The sequence below is a fragment of the Anomaloglossus baeobatrachus genome, chromosome 5 (assembly GCF_048569485.1).
Source record: "Anomaloglossus baeobatrachus isolate aAnoBae1 chromosome 5, aAnoBae1.hap1, whole genome shotgun sequence".
Classification (NCBI taxonomy): domain Eukaryota; kingdom Metazoa; phylum Chordata; class Amphibia; order Anura; family Aromobatidae; genus Anomaloglossus; species Anomaloglossus baeobatrachus.
Window position 1 is genome coordinate 581606752 of NC_134357.1, and position 14424 is coordinate 581621175.

A 14424-nucleotide genomic window follows, 5' to 3' on the forward strand; every position below is an offset into this window, starting at 1 on the left:
TGAAATATAAGCCGTACTCCATAAATAAGCCCTAGTTACAGTCAGGGCCAGCGTTGGGAGGAGTCAAACTGCGCAAATTCTCAAAACCCCACTCTCTTAAAGACCCCATCAGTTGTATTCTGAGGTTAATTGTTTAAGGACCTTTGATGGCTTCAAAGTCATGTGACATGATGTAACCAAAGGTCTCTTAATTGCAGGAGTCTAAAAGGACTGAACAGAAGACAGGCTGGCATGGTGGACTGGCATTAGGGGAAAGGGAGAGCAAACTGGACAATTGCACAGGGCCTCATTCTCCCAGGGGCCCCAGTGTTTATATACCAATTATAGTGTGTCGCCCGTGGATAAGGGGGTACTCAGATCCGGGCCACGGGGTCACTTCTGTGGGTATCACGGTGGCGTGACCCGGTCTGTGATCCCAGGCTCCACAGTAAAAGGGGATTTGGTAAGGGAGATTGTCCGTGACGCCACCCACGGTTGTGGTGAGGTTGTGACACCACCGCTGCTCTGGACGGGGATCCCGGGAGTGATGGAATGGAGCAGCTAGATGTTAGTTCTCCCCTCCGTGGGTAGGGGGTTGGTTGTCCCGGGGCCCGGTGAGGTAGGTGGATGGGTAGCAGGCGGGTTATGGGGCCGGGTCGCAGGGGCAGCGCTGTGCCGCACGACACGGGGTACTCACTCAGCCAGTAATCACGACACAGTCCTTGGTAAAACACTCGGCTGGATGGACGGGTGCCCACAGACGGCTGCGGTTGTTGTTTCTCCCCTGACCCAGTTTGGTGGTGTAAGTCCTTTCTTCTACCTCCGTGCACGCTCCTCCTGCGCTCCGGCTTCCAGCTGGCTCCCCGGTTCGGTACCGGTGGGCCACCGCCCAGCCCCGGCTACCTACGGTTCCACCAACTGTCTCCCCGGCTCCCTGCAGACGGCCACTACCGTCTGCCTGACTCTCTGCTGCACGAGGGCCATAGGCTCCAATCCTAGGCCCCAGTCTGCGTCTGCCTCTCTGCAGACCTCCTCTCTCTTCCTCTCCTAGGACCTGACTCAGCTTGTTTCCTGCCTCAGGCCAGCTAACTCCTGGGTGGGCGTCTCCATCTCCTGACTCCGCCCACCTGGTGTGTCAGTCTGAGCCCGAGGAAAGGAATCAAGTTTCACTGGGGATGTCTGCTGTGAAACTGTTGGGGGTGGGGGTGTGTGTGTGTTGTTACCTGTGGCCCCTGGCTTGTCCAGGGCGCCACAATAGGACTGCTTAAGGACCATTTTGTCATCATGTCATGTGACCAAAGGTCTCAATTGGAGGAGTCTAAAGCTGAAGAGGAGACAGGCTGGTGTGTGTGTGTGTGTGTGTGTGTGTGTGTGTGTGTGTGTGTGTGTGTGTGTGTATGTTCACGACAATTTTAACCAGCTTTGCCAAAGCTTTGCCAAAATGGGCAGAGCTTGGCCAGAACAAGGGTGTGATGCCACCGCTTCTCTAATTCATAACAAACTGCAATGATCCCTATGCCAGAAATCTCACTCCAGTCCCTGACGTCATTTTTCAGTGTACATCACCGGTTTTGATGAATTTGAACCCTAATGTTTATCTGTACAGGCTGCAAGACCCTGCTACCTGCTTTGGTTACAAAGCCTAAGGATAGACCATCAGCGTTACAGTCCCAGACAACCCAGTTGAATTTTCAGCATCTGTCTTTATTTTATTTTCGTCTTCAAAAAAACCTTTTTGAAATTGTCTATGTTGTGGATCAATGTTTCAAGGAGATGTTTGCAGGTTTTGCGAACCGTCATGGCAGCGTCAGGATCTGTTGAAATGATAGACTCTGGTACTTTGCATGTTAATTTCTCTGCTGTCTGTGAGCAGCGCAGGGAGACGCAGGCATCAAACCACAGGCTTGGGCAGGCTAGTAAAAGTTATTCTCTGCTGGGCTGCTTGTTAATGTCTGTGATCCCATGCTGTAGAGGAGAAAGTATTGTTTGCTCCCGTTCTGTACCTGCTGGTTGGACTATTTCATTAATGCCAGCTATAGTTTACCTATACTGATCTGGTGAGGTGTTGTGATCCAGACTTATGGGTGTTTTTTGTGCATTATTACTGTTAGCTGTTGTGGTGTTAACCCTTGTTGTCATTTTTGTTGCTGCCTTCTTGCTCTTGCTTTTCTCCTTAGCCTCTCACTGTTTATTTTTGTGAGTTTGCAATGTGTCCCGTCTGTCTTAATCTGTATTTCTATCATAATCCTGCCCCTTCCTTCCCTAGGGGATCACAGATTAGAGCAAGTCAGGAGACTAGTAATGCACGAGACTCCGGCATCTCCATCTTCAGGGGTAATCCAGAGGTTAGGAATAGCTTAGGGTCCCCTAGTGTGAGGGACAGTATAGGAGCCCCCTATCCCTCATTGTCACAATGTGACTGCAGGATAATCAATCAGATTATTTACTGTAGCACATTCCAGAGAACTGGTGCTAGGAATGGGAGAGCCGAATTAGCAAAGATGTAACTCTTAAAGCCGCTTTACACACGATATTGCTAGCGATCTCGTTAGCGATGTGACACGCCCAGATCGTTACTACGATTTGACGAGATCGCTCATAGGTCATTTTGTAGCGGTCACATGTACCCATCTCACAAACGATGCTACATCGTTCAGCGAGATATTGTTTGACCAAGGCGGTCATGTGGATGTTGTTCGTCGTTGGCAGGGTGTCAAACGTAGCAATATGTCTGCTGTGTTACACAATATTTTGAAACTGAACATCGTGTCAATGATTTTCGCTTTTTTTAAGATTGTTCGGAGTCGCACGTAGGTGTCACACGCAACTACGTCGTCAACGACGACGGAAGCGCGTCACGAAAACCATGACCCCGACATATCGTCAGATAAATCGTAGCGTGTAAATGGGCCTTTAGATCTCGATATTGGACAACAGATTCAGAATAATTTTTTCCCTAATTTAATTTCTGATGTTATGGTTTAAAAAATAAATGTACTGTCAAGATAATATCATTAAAAATTAATAACTTTGTGTTTATTTTTAGCAGATGACTGTATTGGGAGTTCAGATGGATCTCTAATATCTTCAGAATTTATAACAGAAGATGAAAGTATCCCACATGATACATATGAAGAGCATACTGTTGTCCCAGATATAAATCCAGTCCTTCCTCGGAAAGCTCTATCATCTGAGTTTTTCAAACAAGCCCAAAATTCCCATCTATCACAGAATTGTAAGCAGAATAAAAGTTACAAAAGGGATGTGGAATATGAAACGGATGAATTGGTTCCTACAAGGGAGAAGCCATTTTCATGTTTAAAATGTAGGAAATGTTTTGCCAGTAAATCACATCTTGTTGACCATCAAATATATCACACTGGGAAGAAGCCATTTTCATGTCAAGAATGTGGGAAATGTTTTATTCAGAAATCATGCCTTGTTAGACATCAGAAACTTCACACAGGGGAGAAACCATTTTCATGTTCAGAGTGTGGGAAATGTTTTATTCAGAAATCAAATCTTGTTGAGCATCAAAGATCTCACACAGGAGAGAAGCCATTTTCATGTTCAGAATGTGGAAAATGTTTTATCCAGAGATCAGATCTTGTTAGGCATCAAAGATCTCACACAGGTGAGAAGCCATTTTCATGTTCAGAATGTGAAAAATGTTTTAGTCAGATGTCACATCTTGTTACACATCATAAAATTCACACAGCAGACAAGCCATTTTCATGTTCAGAATGTGGAAAATGTTTTTTTCAGAAATCATGCCTTGTTAGACATCAGAAAATTCACACAGGGGAGAAGCCATTTTCATGTTCAGAATGTGGAAAATGTTTTTTTCAGAAATCATGCCTTGTTAGACATCAGAAACTTCACACAGGGGAGAAACCATTTTCATGTTCAGAGTGTGGGAAATGTTTTATTCGGAAATCAAGTCTTGTTGAGCATCAAAGATCTCACACAGGAGAGAAGCCATTTTCATGTTCAGAATGTGGAAAATGTTTTATCCAGAGATCAGCTTTTGTTAGGCATCAAAGATCTCACACAGGGGAGAAGCCATTTTCATGTTCAGAATGTGAAAAATGTTTTAGTCAGATGTCACATCTTGTTACACATCATAAAATTCACACAGCAGACAAGCCATTTTCATGTTCAGAATGTGGAAAATGTTTTTTTCAGAAATCATGCCTTGTTAGACATCAGAAAATTCACACAGGGGAGAAGCCATTTTCATGTTCAGAATGTGGAAAATGTTTTTTTCAGAAATCATGCCTTGTTAGACATCAGAAACTTCACACAGGGGAGAAACCATTTTCATGTTCAGAGTGTGGGAAATGTTTTATTCGGAAATCAAGTCTTGTTGAGCATCAAAGATCTCACACAGGAGAGAAGCCATTTTCATGTTCAGAATGTGGAAAATGTTTTATCCAGAGATCAGCTTTTGTTAGGCATCAAAGATCTCACACAGGTGAGAAGCCATTTTCATGTTCAGAATGTGAAAAATGTTTTAGTCAGATGTCACATCTTGTTACACATCATAAAATTCACACAGCGGACAAGCCATTTTCATGTTCAGAATGTGGAAAATGTTTTTTTCAGAAATCATGCCTTGTTAGACATCAGAAACTTCACACAGGGGAGAAACCATTTTCATGTTCAGAGTGTGGGAAATGTTTTATTTGGAAATCAAATCTTGTTGTGCATCAAAGATCTCACACAGGAGAGAAGCCATTTTCATGTTCAGAATGTGGAAAATGTTTTATCCAGAGATCAGCTTTTGTTAGTCATCAAAGATCTCACACAGGTGAGAAGCCATTTTCATGTTCAGAATGTGAAAAATGTTTTAGTCAGATGTCACATCTTGTTAGACATCATAAAATTCACACAGCGGACAAGCCATTTTCATGTTCAGAGTGTGGGAAATGTTTTAGTCAGAATTCAGAATTTGTTAGACATCAGAAAATTCACACAGGGGAGAACGTATTTTCATGTTTAGAATGTGGGAAATGTTTTATTGCGAAATCAGCTTTTGTTATGCATCAAAGATCTCACACAGGGGAGAAGCCATTTTCATGTTCAGAATGTGGGAAATGTTTTATTTCAAAATCAGAGCTTGTTATGCATCAAAGATCTCACACAGGGGAGAAGCCATTTTTATGTTCAGACTGTGGGCAATGTTTTACTAGTAAATCAAATCTTGTTGTGCATCAAAGGTCTCACACAGGGGAGAAGCCGTTTTCATGTTGAGAATGTGGGAATTGTTTTATTAAGAAATCAGATCTTGTTGTGCATCAAAGGTCTCACACAGGGGAGAAGCCATTTTCATGTTCAGAATGTGGGAAATGTTATATTCAGAAAGCACATCTTGTTAGTCATCAAAGATCTCACACAGGGGAGAAGCCATTTTCATGTTCAGAATGTGGGCAATGTTTTACTAGGAAATCAGGTCTTGTTAAACATGTGAAGAAGCTGCACAGGGAAGGAACCTTTTTCATGTTGTGAATAATTGAAATGTTTAACTGGTAAATCAAGTCTTGCCGACCATCAGAAAACCAACAGAGCGGAGTAGCCATTCTTGCTTTCAGAATTTGGCAAATGTTTTTAAGATTAATGAGATCCTGTTGTCCGATGAGTCACACAGGAGAAGCCATCATGATGTACTATAATTTAAAGGATTTTATAAAAAGATTGCTACAATTGCTCAAGTAAGAATTTGTAAGGAAAAAATGTTTTTATTTCTTTTTAAACTTATTGTATTTTTTGGACCATAAGACACACCTAGGTTTTGAATGAGGAATATAGGGAAAAAGATTGACACAAAAAATGTGGTCATCACGCACTGTTATGGGGGGGATCTGCTGACACTGTTACTGGGATAAAATCCCCTAATTCTGTACTGATGTCACCCATCCTGGGCCCCTTACAGGTACTGTTGATGTGTCTCCCATCCTCGTGTATACTGTATATCCATCCTGGTTTATATGTTGCCCATCTTTATCCCATCCTGGTATATATGATCCCCATCCTGGTATATATGATTCTTGTCCTAGTATATATGTCCCCATTCTTGTGTATATATATATATATAGCCCTCATCATGGGCCCATGCTGGTATATATTTCCCCATCACGCTGCACACATAAGAAAACAAATGATTACACTCCCTATCCCTCCGCTCTTCCGGTGCACGGTGTTCTCTACTGATGCTGGCAAGTGACTTCAGCATGTAAGCGGAGAAGCGCATGACATTACTGCCATGTGCCCCCAGTTACACGCAGACGTAAGTGTTAGAGAATAGTCAGCCATAATATGCTGCCATGTTGTATCTAACAGCCATCTTGGGAAGACTTGAGCAAACTAACTTTGCAGCTAATGAGCTGCACTGGCTAGAGTTCTCCCCCAGAGAGGAGATAGAGATGACATCAGCGTAATTAGCAAGTATAAGAAAAGGTCCAAAAAAGGTTAAATTGAATAGAAGAATACAATTGCGTCAGTTGCTAGATGGTGATGTGTAGTCATGAATAGCAGGTGTATTGAATTGATAAAGAAATTAAGTTGTCAATAGAGTTGTCAGTGTGTGAAGAGTTATGTGAAGTAGAGGCGCCTTCAGGGATCAGAAATGTCAGCAATGATGACACGGCTGAACTAGTGAAAAGTATCATGGAGGCCCATAGGAATTCAATAGTGTTTACCGCAATGCTCGTAAATAATGTCATGATGTATCATTATATTCTTTGTTCTCCAACGTATACGCCTTTCTCTGCAGTATGAGCTTTCCTTTGTGTAACATGTATAAGAGCCCCACACGCCTTTCGGGGGACACTTCTTCTTCTTCTTCATCTGTTGCTAATTCTGCTGTTCTGCCAGACACCTGCATGTGTCATCCTGCCGCATAACCTGTCTTATCTGCTCTGTTGCTATCTCGGAATAAACTTCAGTCTTTGCTTGAAACCGATTGTCTAGAATGTCGTCTTAGCTCTCAAGGTCTACGGACATTTTCTTTCTGTAAGCTTCCAGAATATTCACTGCTCCCCACAGCCAGGATTATTGGTTTGGGGAGCACTGACTATTCAATGTCTAATTGTAGACACACGTGATCGCCCAGTCATAGCATTAAGCAGGCGGCTTAGTAATCATGTGTACCCGATATTAAAGAGAGTGAATATTCGCTGCTCCCCATGCTAATAATACCGCCTACTTCTTGGTTGGGGCTGGCTTCATTGCCTAGAGGTGGGCGGGATTATGGTGTGGGGAGCAGTGAATATTTTTAGCTGGCACACTGTTAGCCTTTTTGAGAGCCTTTAGGAACATTTGTGAAAGCTTTTGATACTGGATTATATTTAGATAATTCACTAATCTCAGGTTGCCCACTGCTTTATTTACTAAAAAGCGCAGCCCCAGATTGGAGATAGGAACTCTTAAGTATATCACATTGTATATAATTGCATTTCAAATCTTGTTGTTTTGTTAATAAATGCTTGTAAAATATATATTCTTCATGCCTATCTTTCTCTATTGTCTAGATGTGATGATTTTGCCTCCGAACCTCTGGAGTTGGCGCAGACCTGTAGACATTTCACACCAAAATAGTGAGGGGAGAATTGAATCACACTATGTATCTTAGATATGTGGAAGTTGTGAAGACGCTCTGTTCCCAAATTATCAAAGCTTTTATGCAAAAAAAAAATTGGAAAGTTGTGCCAAGATTTGTCATTTTCACGCTAATGCGGGCTTTACACGCTACGAGATCGCTACAGCGATCTCGTTGGGGTCACGGATTTTGTGATGCACATCCGGCCGCTGTAGCGATATCGTTGTGTGTGACTCCTAGGAGCGATTTTGGATCGTTACAAAATCGCTCCTCGTTGATGTCGCGGGCGGAGGAGGGGACGCCGCGCTCTCCCACTGCTCGGGTCCGGCTGCCGCTGCGGCTGCTGCGGCCTGCTGCTGCTGCTGCTCGGTGGCTCGAGCGATGGGCCGGATCTCGGGGACTCGAGCGGCGCTCTTTGCCCGTGAGTGAAAGGGGATTGGGTTTTGGGATAGTTTATTGTCCGTGACGCCACCCACGGTTGTGGTGATTAAGCGGACACCACCACTGCTCTGTCTGGGGAGCCCGGGAGTGATGGTACGGAGCAGCCAGTTGTTGATTTGCCCCTCCGTGGGTAGGGGGTTTGGTGGTCCCGGGCCCAGTGATGGGGTCGGTATGGTGGACAGGCGGGTATGGGGCCTGTGGAGGTGCAGGGGCGCAGGGGCAGCGCTGTGCCGCACGGCACGGAGGTACTCACTCAGCCAGTAAACACGACACAGTTCTCGGTAAACAAACGGCTGGTTGGACGGGTCCCTCGGACGGTTACGGTGCTGATGTTCCCTGCAGTTAGCGGTGACGGTCTCTTCCCTGCACCTATGTAAAGTCTTTTTGGTAGCGATGGGTTCCCACCGGTTACCCGCTCCCCGACCTGGACATCAGCCGGAGGAGCCCCTCTCTTGCCCGCAGGCGCTGGCCCTGGGAAACTGGTGCCTTGGCGGTGGCGGTATCTCCCCTTAACGGTCGGACTGTTGCCTTCAATCGGGACTTGGTTGTTAGGAGACAGAGGTCCCCTTCACTGACGGATTTGGCAAATTATGGAGACTCCTAGCCTTGCCGGGATCCGAAAGGCCCCTGCCCTGGTGCTGACTGTTTTTCGTATACTCCACCACCCATCCGCGGTCCTTCCAGCGACCTCCAAGCAGTCCCCCTGCAGACTATCACCGCCGTCTGCTGACCTTGCTGTCTGTCCGGGGCACACACCCGGACCAACTTCAGGCTTTCTTAACTGTTCCTTTTTACTTCTTCACTCAAGCTCCTCTCCTTTGCTCCTCTACCACTTCACTTCCTTCTACTTTCACTTCCCTAACTTCACTGCCTGGTTTTCCCGCCTCCAGAGCTGTGAACTCCTCGGTGGGCGGAGCCAACTGCCTGGCCCACCCCCTGGTGTGGACATCAGCCCCTGGAGGAAGGCAACAAGGATTTTTGGTTAGCCTAGATGTACCTGCCGGGAATGTGGGGTGCATGTGATGTTGTGACCTGTGACCCCTGGCTTGCCCAGGGCGTCACATTCCCCCTTAGCAAAACGCAGACCGTCCTCGGGCTGCCCGTCCAACACCGGTTTTATTTTCCTTTTGTTTTTCTGTAAAGATAAAAAAAAGGTAACATATATACAAGTAGAAAAACATCATCCCACATCGGGAGGTTCATTTCTTAAGCGTTACGGTTTTTAAACGGTTACGGTCTCCGCTCTCTCCCACCCAAGTAACCTGGCCCTTATGCTGCCCCTAAAACCCAGGCAGCACCCCTTGCCCCAGTCCTGAACCAGTTACCCGAGCGGGATCTGTCCTTCCCCTCCAGAGGGTAGCCACCGGTTCCTGTGGTGGCTGGGCCCCAGCCTGCTCTGCTGCGGGCCCTCCCTCCAACCTGCCTCTCCGGAGGCGGTAAATGCGGAAACGGTAACGGTAACACAACTTATTTACAAGCCACTAGCGTCTGTGGTTGCCCTGCAAGTTCACGGGCTTGTCCATAGAAAGTTCTCTATGCAAACAATTTTTCAAGCGGTCCCCACAGGGACAACGGTGCCGGCAACGGCCGGTTCAATCACAGGAGAATCAGATGACTTTTCGGTTCCATTTCACTTATCATCATTTTCAACTTTTAAACCAACACACTTGTGGTCCCAACGGGGACTGGACAACGGGGCTCCGCTGCCCTACTCAGAGTCTTCGACTTCTTCTGGGGGAGGAGGTGCAGCACTTACACGGGACTCTTGGCTGCCTCTCAACTTCGCATCTAGGGCAAACCACCCCCTCTCTCCACAGTGCCGGGTGTACTGCACTATGTCGCCCGGCATCAAGTTACGACCGGGGTGCTCCTCGGGCAGGTGGGCATTCACATCGCGCCGGGCTATAAACACTTCGGCCTCCAGGCCCGGTTCATAAATAAACCCATAGCCCCGGCGGACATCAAACCGCCTCACCTGTCCCTCATACAGCGGGCCCCGGACACGGAAAGTCGCTTGTCTCAGACTCTCCTTTTCTCTGATTGCACGGGCCACCAGCTCCGCTTTCTTCCTCTCCCTCTCATCGATCTCCGGGCCCAACGGTACCGGTTCTCTGTCCCAGTACAGCGCTGCTGCGAGCTCTGGCGCACGGGTCGGGCCCCGCAAGACCTGTTTGACATTGCCCACTGCTGGTACTCTAGGCGACAGGTCCCGCGGTGACTTGGCCTTAGACGCTGCCTTGCATCGGCAACCCGGCGCAACCTCAGCAGAGGTGTGGGGGATGGGCACAGGGGCTTTCCGTAGTTGGGCCTTCGGCACGGAACGGGTTATCAGCTCCGGCTCGGGGGACTTCTCGGAAGACGCCTCCGGTTCGATTTTCGGGGCTTTCCAGGGCAGCACCTCCGATCGACTACGGGCTCCGGCTACAGGTCGGCCCGCCTGGGCGGGCATGCTGGGTATCGCTACCGGTGGCGGTGGTAGCGGGCCTAGTGGCAGGGTCACGGCTTCCGAGACGGGTGGCGAGGGAGGCAGCAGGGGGAGAGGGTTTGGACCGGGTCCCGCAGCCGCGATGACCGGCCCTTCAAGGGCATCGGGGCGTGGGTCACTCACCCTCCCTTCCTCCGCTTCCTCCTCGCGTCTCCGCACTGTCGCTATGACGTCCGCCATGTCGGTCTCCCACTCCTCCATGAGGAGCTGCATCTTAACCTGCAGCCTTTGGTAGAGCTGCGCGGTCCGGATCTCCACCCAAGCCGCGGTTCCAGGCGCGGGGGCTACGGTGCTGCGAGACGGCATCCACATGTTGCTGGCGGCTTCTCCCAGGAACAAGATGGCTGCAGGGTCCTAACGTCCCTGCTTTTATAGCCGCGCTCACATGCAGCTCGCCGCCATTCCGTCTCCTTCAGCCTCCTTCCGGCCCCTCCTCTCTCGGGGCGGGGTTTTGGCCTTTGCGCCTCTACTACTCGAGAAGACGCTCGAGCGGGAACTTTTCGCGCCAAAGATGGCGACTTCTGAAATTTTCCGGCCGGATACCTCCGGCGGTCACAAGGCGCACCTCTACCCAACGGCAGAGCGGTAAGATCCTGTTCGTGACGCCAAGTTGTCGCGGGCGGAGGAGGGGACGCCGCGCTCTCCCACTGCTCGGGTCCGGCTGCGGCTGCTGCGGCCTGCTGCTGCTGCTGCTCGGTGGCTCGAGCGATGGGCCGGATCCCGGGGACTCGAGCGGCGCTCCTCGCCCGTGAGTGAAAGGGGATTGGGTTTTGGGATAGTTTATTGTCCGTGATGCCACCCACGGTTGTGGTGATTAAGTGGACACCACCGCTGCTCTGTCTGGGGAGCCCGGGAGTGATGGTACGGAGCAGCCAGTTGTTGATTTGCCCCTCTGTGGGTAGGGGGTTTAGTGGTCCCGGGCCCAGTGATGGGGTCGGTATGGTGGACAGGCGGATATGGGGCCTGTGGAGGTGCAGGGACAGCGCTGTGCCGCACAGCACGGAGGTACTCACTCAGCCAGTAAACACGACACAGTTCTCGGTAAACAAACGGCTGGTTGGACGGGTCCCTCGGACGGTTACGGTGCTGATGTTCCCTGCAGTTAGCAGTGACGGTCTCTTCCCTGCACCTATGTAAAGTCTTTTTGGTAGCGATGGGTTCCCACCGGTTACCCGCTCCCCGACCTGGACATGAGCCGGAGGAGCCCCTCTCTTGCCCGCAGGCGCTGGCCCTGGGAAACTGGTGCCTTGGCGGTGGCGGTGTCTCCCCTTAACGGTCGGACTGTTGCCTTCAATCGGGACTTGGTTGTTAGGAGACAGAGGTCCCCTTCACTGACGGATTTGGCAAATTATGGCGACTCCTAGCCTTGCCGGGATCCGAAAGGCCCCTGCCCTGGTGCTGACTGTTCTTCGTATACTGCTCCGCTAGCGCCGGGTCACCACCCGTCCGCGGTCCTTCCAGCAACCTCCAAGCAGTCCCCCTGCAGACTATCACCGCCGTCTGCTGACCTTGCTGTCTCAGTCCGGGGCACACACCCGGACCAACTTCAGGCTTTCTTAACTGTTCCTTTTTACTTCTTCACTCAAGCTCCTCTCCTTTGCTCCTCTACCACTTCACTTCCTTCTACTTTCACTTCCCTAACTTCACTGCCTGGTTTTCCCACCTCCAGGGCTGTGAACTCCTCGGTGGGCGGAGCCAACCGCCTGGCCCACCCCCTGGTGTGGACATCAGCCCCTGGAGGAAGGCAACAAGGATTTTAGGTTAGCCTAGATGTACCTGCCGGGAATGTGGGTTGCATGTGATGTTGTGACCTGTGACCCCTGGCTTGCCCAGGGCGTCACATTGACATGGGGGTCTATTCTCAAATATCGCTGCTGTCGCGTGGGCGAAGTTGTTCCTCGTCCCTGTGGCAGCACACATCTCTACGTGTGACGCCGCAGGAACGAGAAACCTCTCTTTACCTGCCACACGCCAGCAATGAGGAAGGAGGGAGGTAAGCGGGATGTTTATCCCGCTCATCTCCACCCCTCCGCTTTGATTGGCCGGCCACTTAGTGACGTCGCGTGATGTCACTGTGATGCCGAACGTCCCTCCCCCTTGAGGGAGGGATTGTTCGGCAGTCACAGCGACAGCGCGACCAGGTAAGTGCATGTGACGCTGCAGTAGCGATAATGTTCGCTACGGCTGCCTTCACCAAATATCGGCATAACGAAAGGGGCGGGTGCTATCACGCTCGCCATCGCTAGCATCGGCTAGCGATGTCGCAGAGTGTAAAGCCCGCTTAAGGGTACTTTCACACTTGCGTTGAACGGGATCCATTGCATTGCGTTGTGTGACGGATGCAACGGATGCGTTGCATATAGTGGCACAACGGATCGCACAAAACAACGAATTCAGCTTTTTTTTATTTTTATTTTTTTACAGTTACCGGCGACAGACTATTGTGAACAATCAGCTGATCACCCAGCTGCTGGGTGATCAGCTGATCGCTCACAGCAGCCAGTCACCGGGTGATCAGCTGATCGCTCACAGCAGCCAGTCACCGGGTGGTCAGCTGATCGCTCACAGCAGCCAGTCACCGGGTGATCAGCTGATCGCTCACAGCAGCCAGTCACCGGGTGATCAGCTGATCGCTCACAGCAGCCGGTCGCCGGGTGATCAGCTGATTACTCACAGCAGCCGGGTGATCAGCTGATCGTTCGGCCGCCGAGAATGTGTGCGGGGGGCGGAGTGCGGGGTGGAGCCGAGCGCGTTCATGGTGCAGGATAGGTGAGTGTGTGTGTGTGTGTACATGCGGAGTGGAGTGCGGGAGGGGGCGGAGCCAAGCAGGGAAGTGTCGGGCTCCCTGCACACGTAGCTAGTGTAAATATCGGGTAACTAGGCAAAGCACTTTGCTTGGTTGCCCGATATTTATCTTGGTTACGGGTGCAGGGAGCCAGAGAGAGCATGCGCAGTGAAATCCTACGGATTGCGCTGCTCAAAAAAAGTTACATGCTGCGTTCCTTCCGCCGGCGCAGCGTCAAAATAACGACGCTGCGTCGTCCAGCGGATGCAACGCTGACACTTGCGTTACAGTGCGTCGTCCATACAAGTCTATGGAGAATAGCGCAGTGCGTTAACAGACTGCGCTATTCTCCATAGTGACGGACTGCGCTGAACGCAAGTGTGCAAGTACCCTAAAATTGGCAGAGCTTAGGTGGGACGGGGGCATGACACCACAGCTCCTTTAATTCATGATGAGCTGTGGTGTTCCCTATGCCAGAAATCTCACTCCAGTGTCTGATGGGAGTAATATTTCTAGCATGGCACAATGAGGCACATGCCAGTCGTCAAACGCTCCAGATTCATGAGGAGGCATTTACCTCTTCATGAATCAGGAGTGGTTCCCGCAGAAATTGGGCTTTTTATGTTATAAAACTGATTCCTTTACAAAGGATAATTGTTGTAATAAAAAAAACTAAAGGATTTTATCTGTCTGATATCCAAGAGATTATTTTTTTTGTGGGGCTACCCACACATAGAGATATACGGACCCATTGAAGTTCGGGTTTTTCAGTCGGACTTTAAATAAAGTTCAGTTCGGGAACCGGACTGGTCCTGAACCCCATTGGAAGTCACTGATTGGGCAGTTCGGGTCTCCGCCCACATGCATCCAGCCATAAACAGAGTATTTATTACAGGGGAGTGAAGGCGGGTTTTTTCCTTGCACACAATACATCCTATAATGATGTTTTTACCTCCCCGTGAAAGCCATTCACACACTGCAAGCGGCTCGCACTGGACCGAGCACTGAGTGTACCCGAGCACACCGATGCTAGATCGAGTGGTTAGGATACATAAAGCACCCGAACTCCGAACTCTAACACTGATTTTTTGTATAAAGCCTGTATTTGGTACAAACACCGAACTTTACTATTTAGGT

General features: G+C 49.4%; 1 protein-coding gene across 1 annotated transcript in view; it reads left to right on the top strand.

Annotated features, from left to right (window-relative positions):
• LOC142313130 (uncharacterized) overlaps positions 1-14424 on the top strand; it is an 89650-nt gene that overhangs the window by 21761 nt on the left and 53465 nt on the right. Inside the window, 1 exon segment of the mRNA XM_075352117.1 lies at positions 3029-5223. Within this exon segment, the coding sequence (XP_075208232.1) occupies positions 3029-5223 (2195 nt within the window).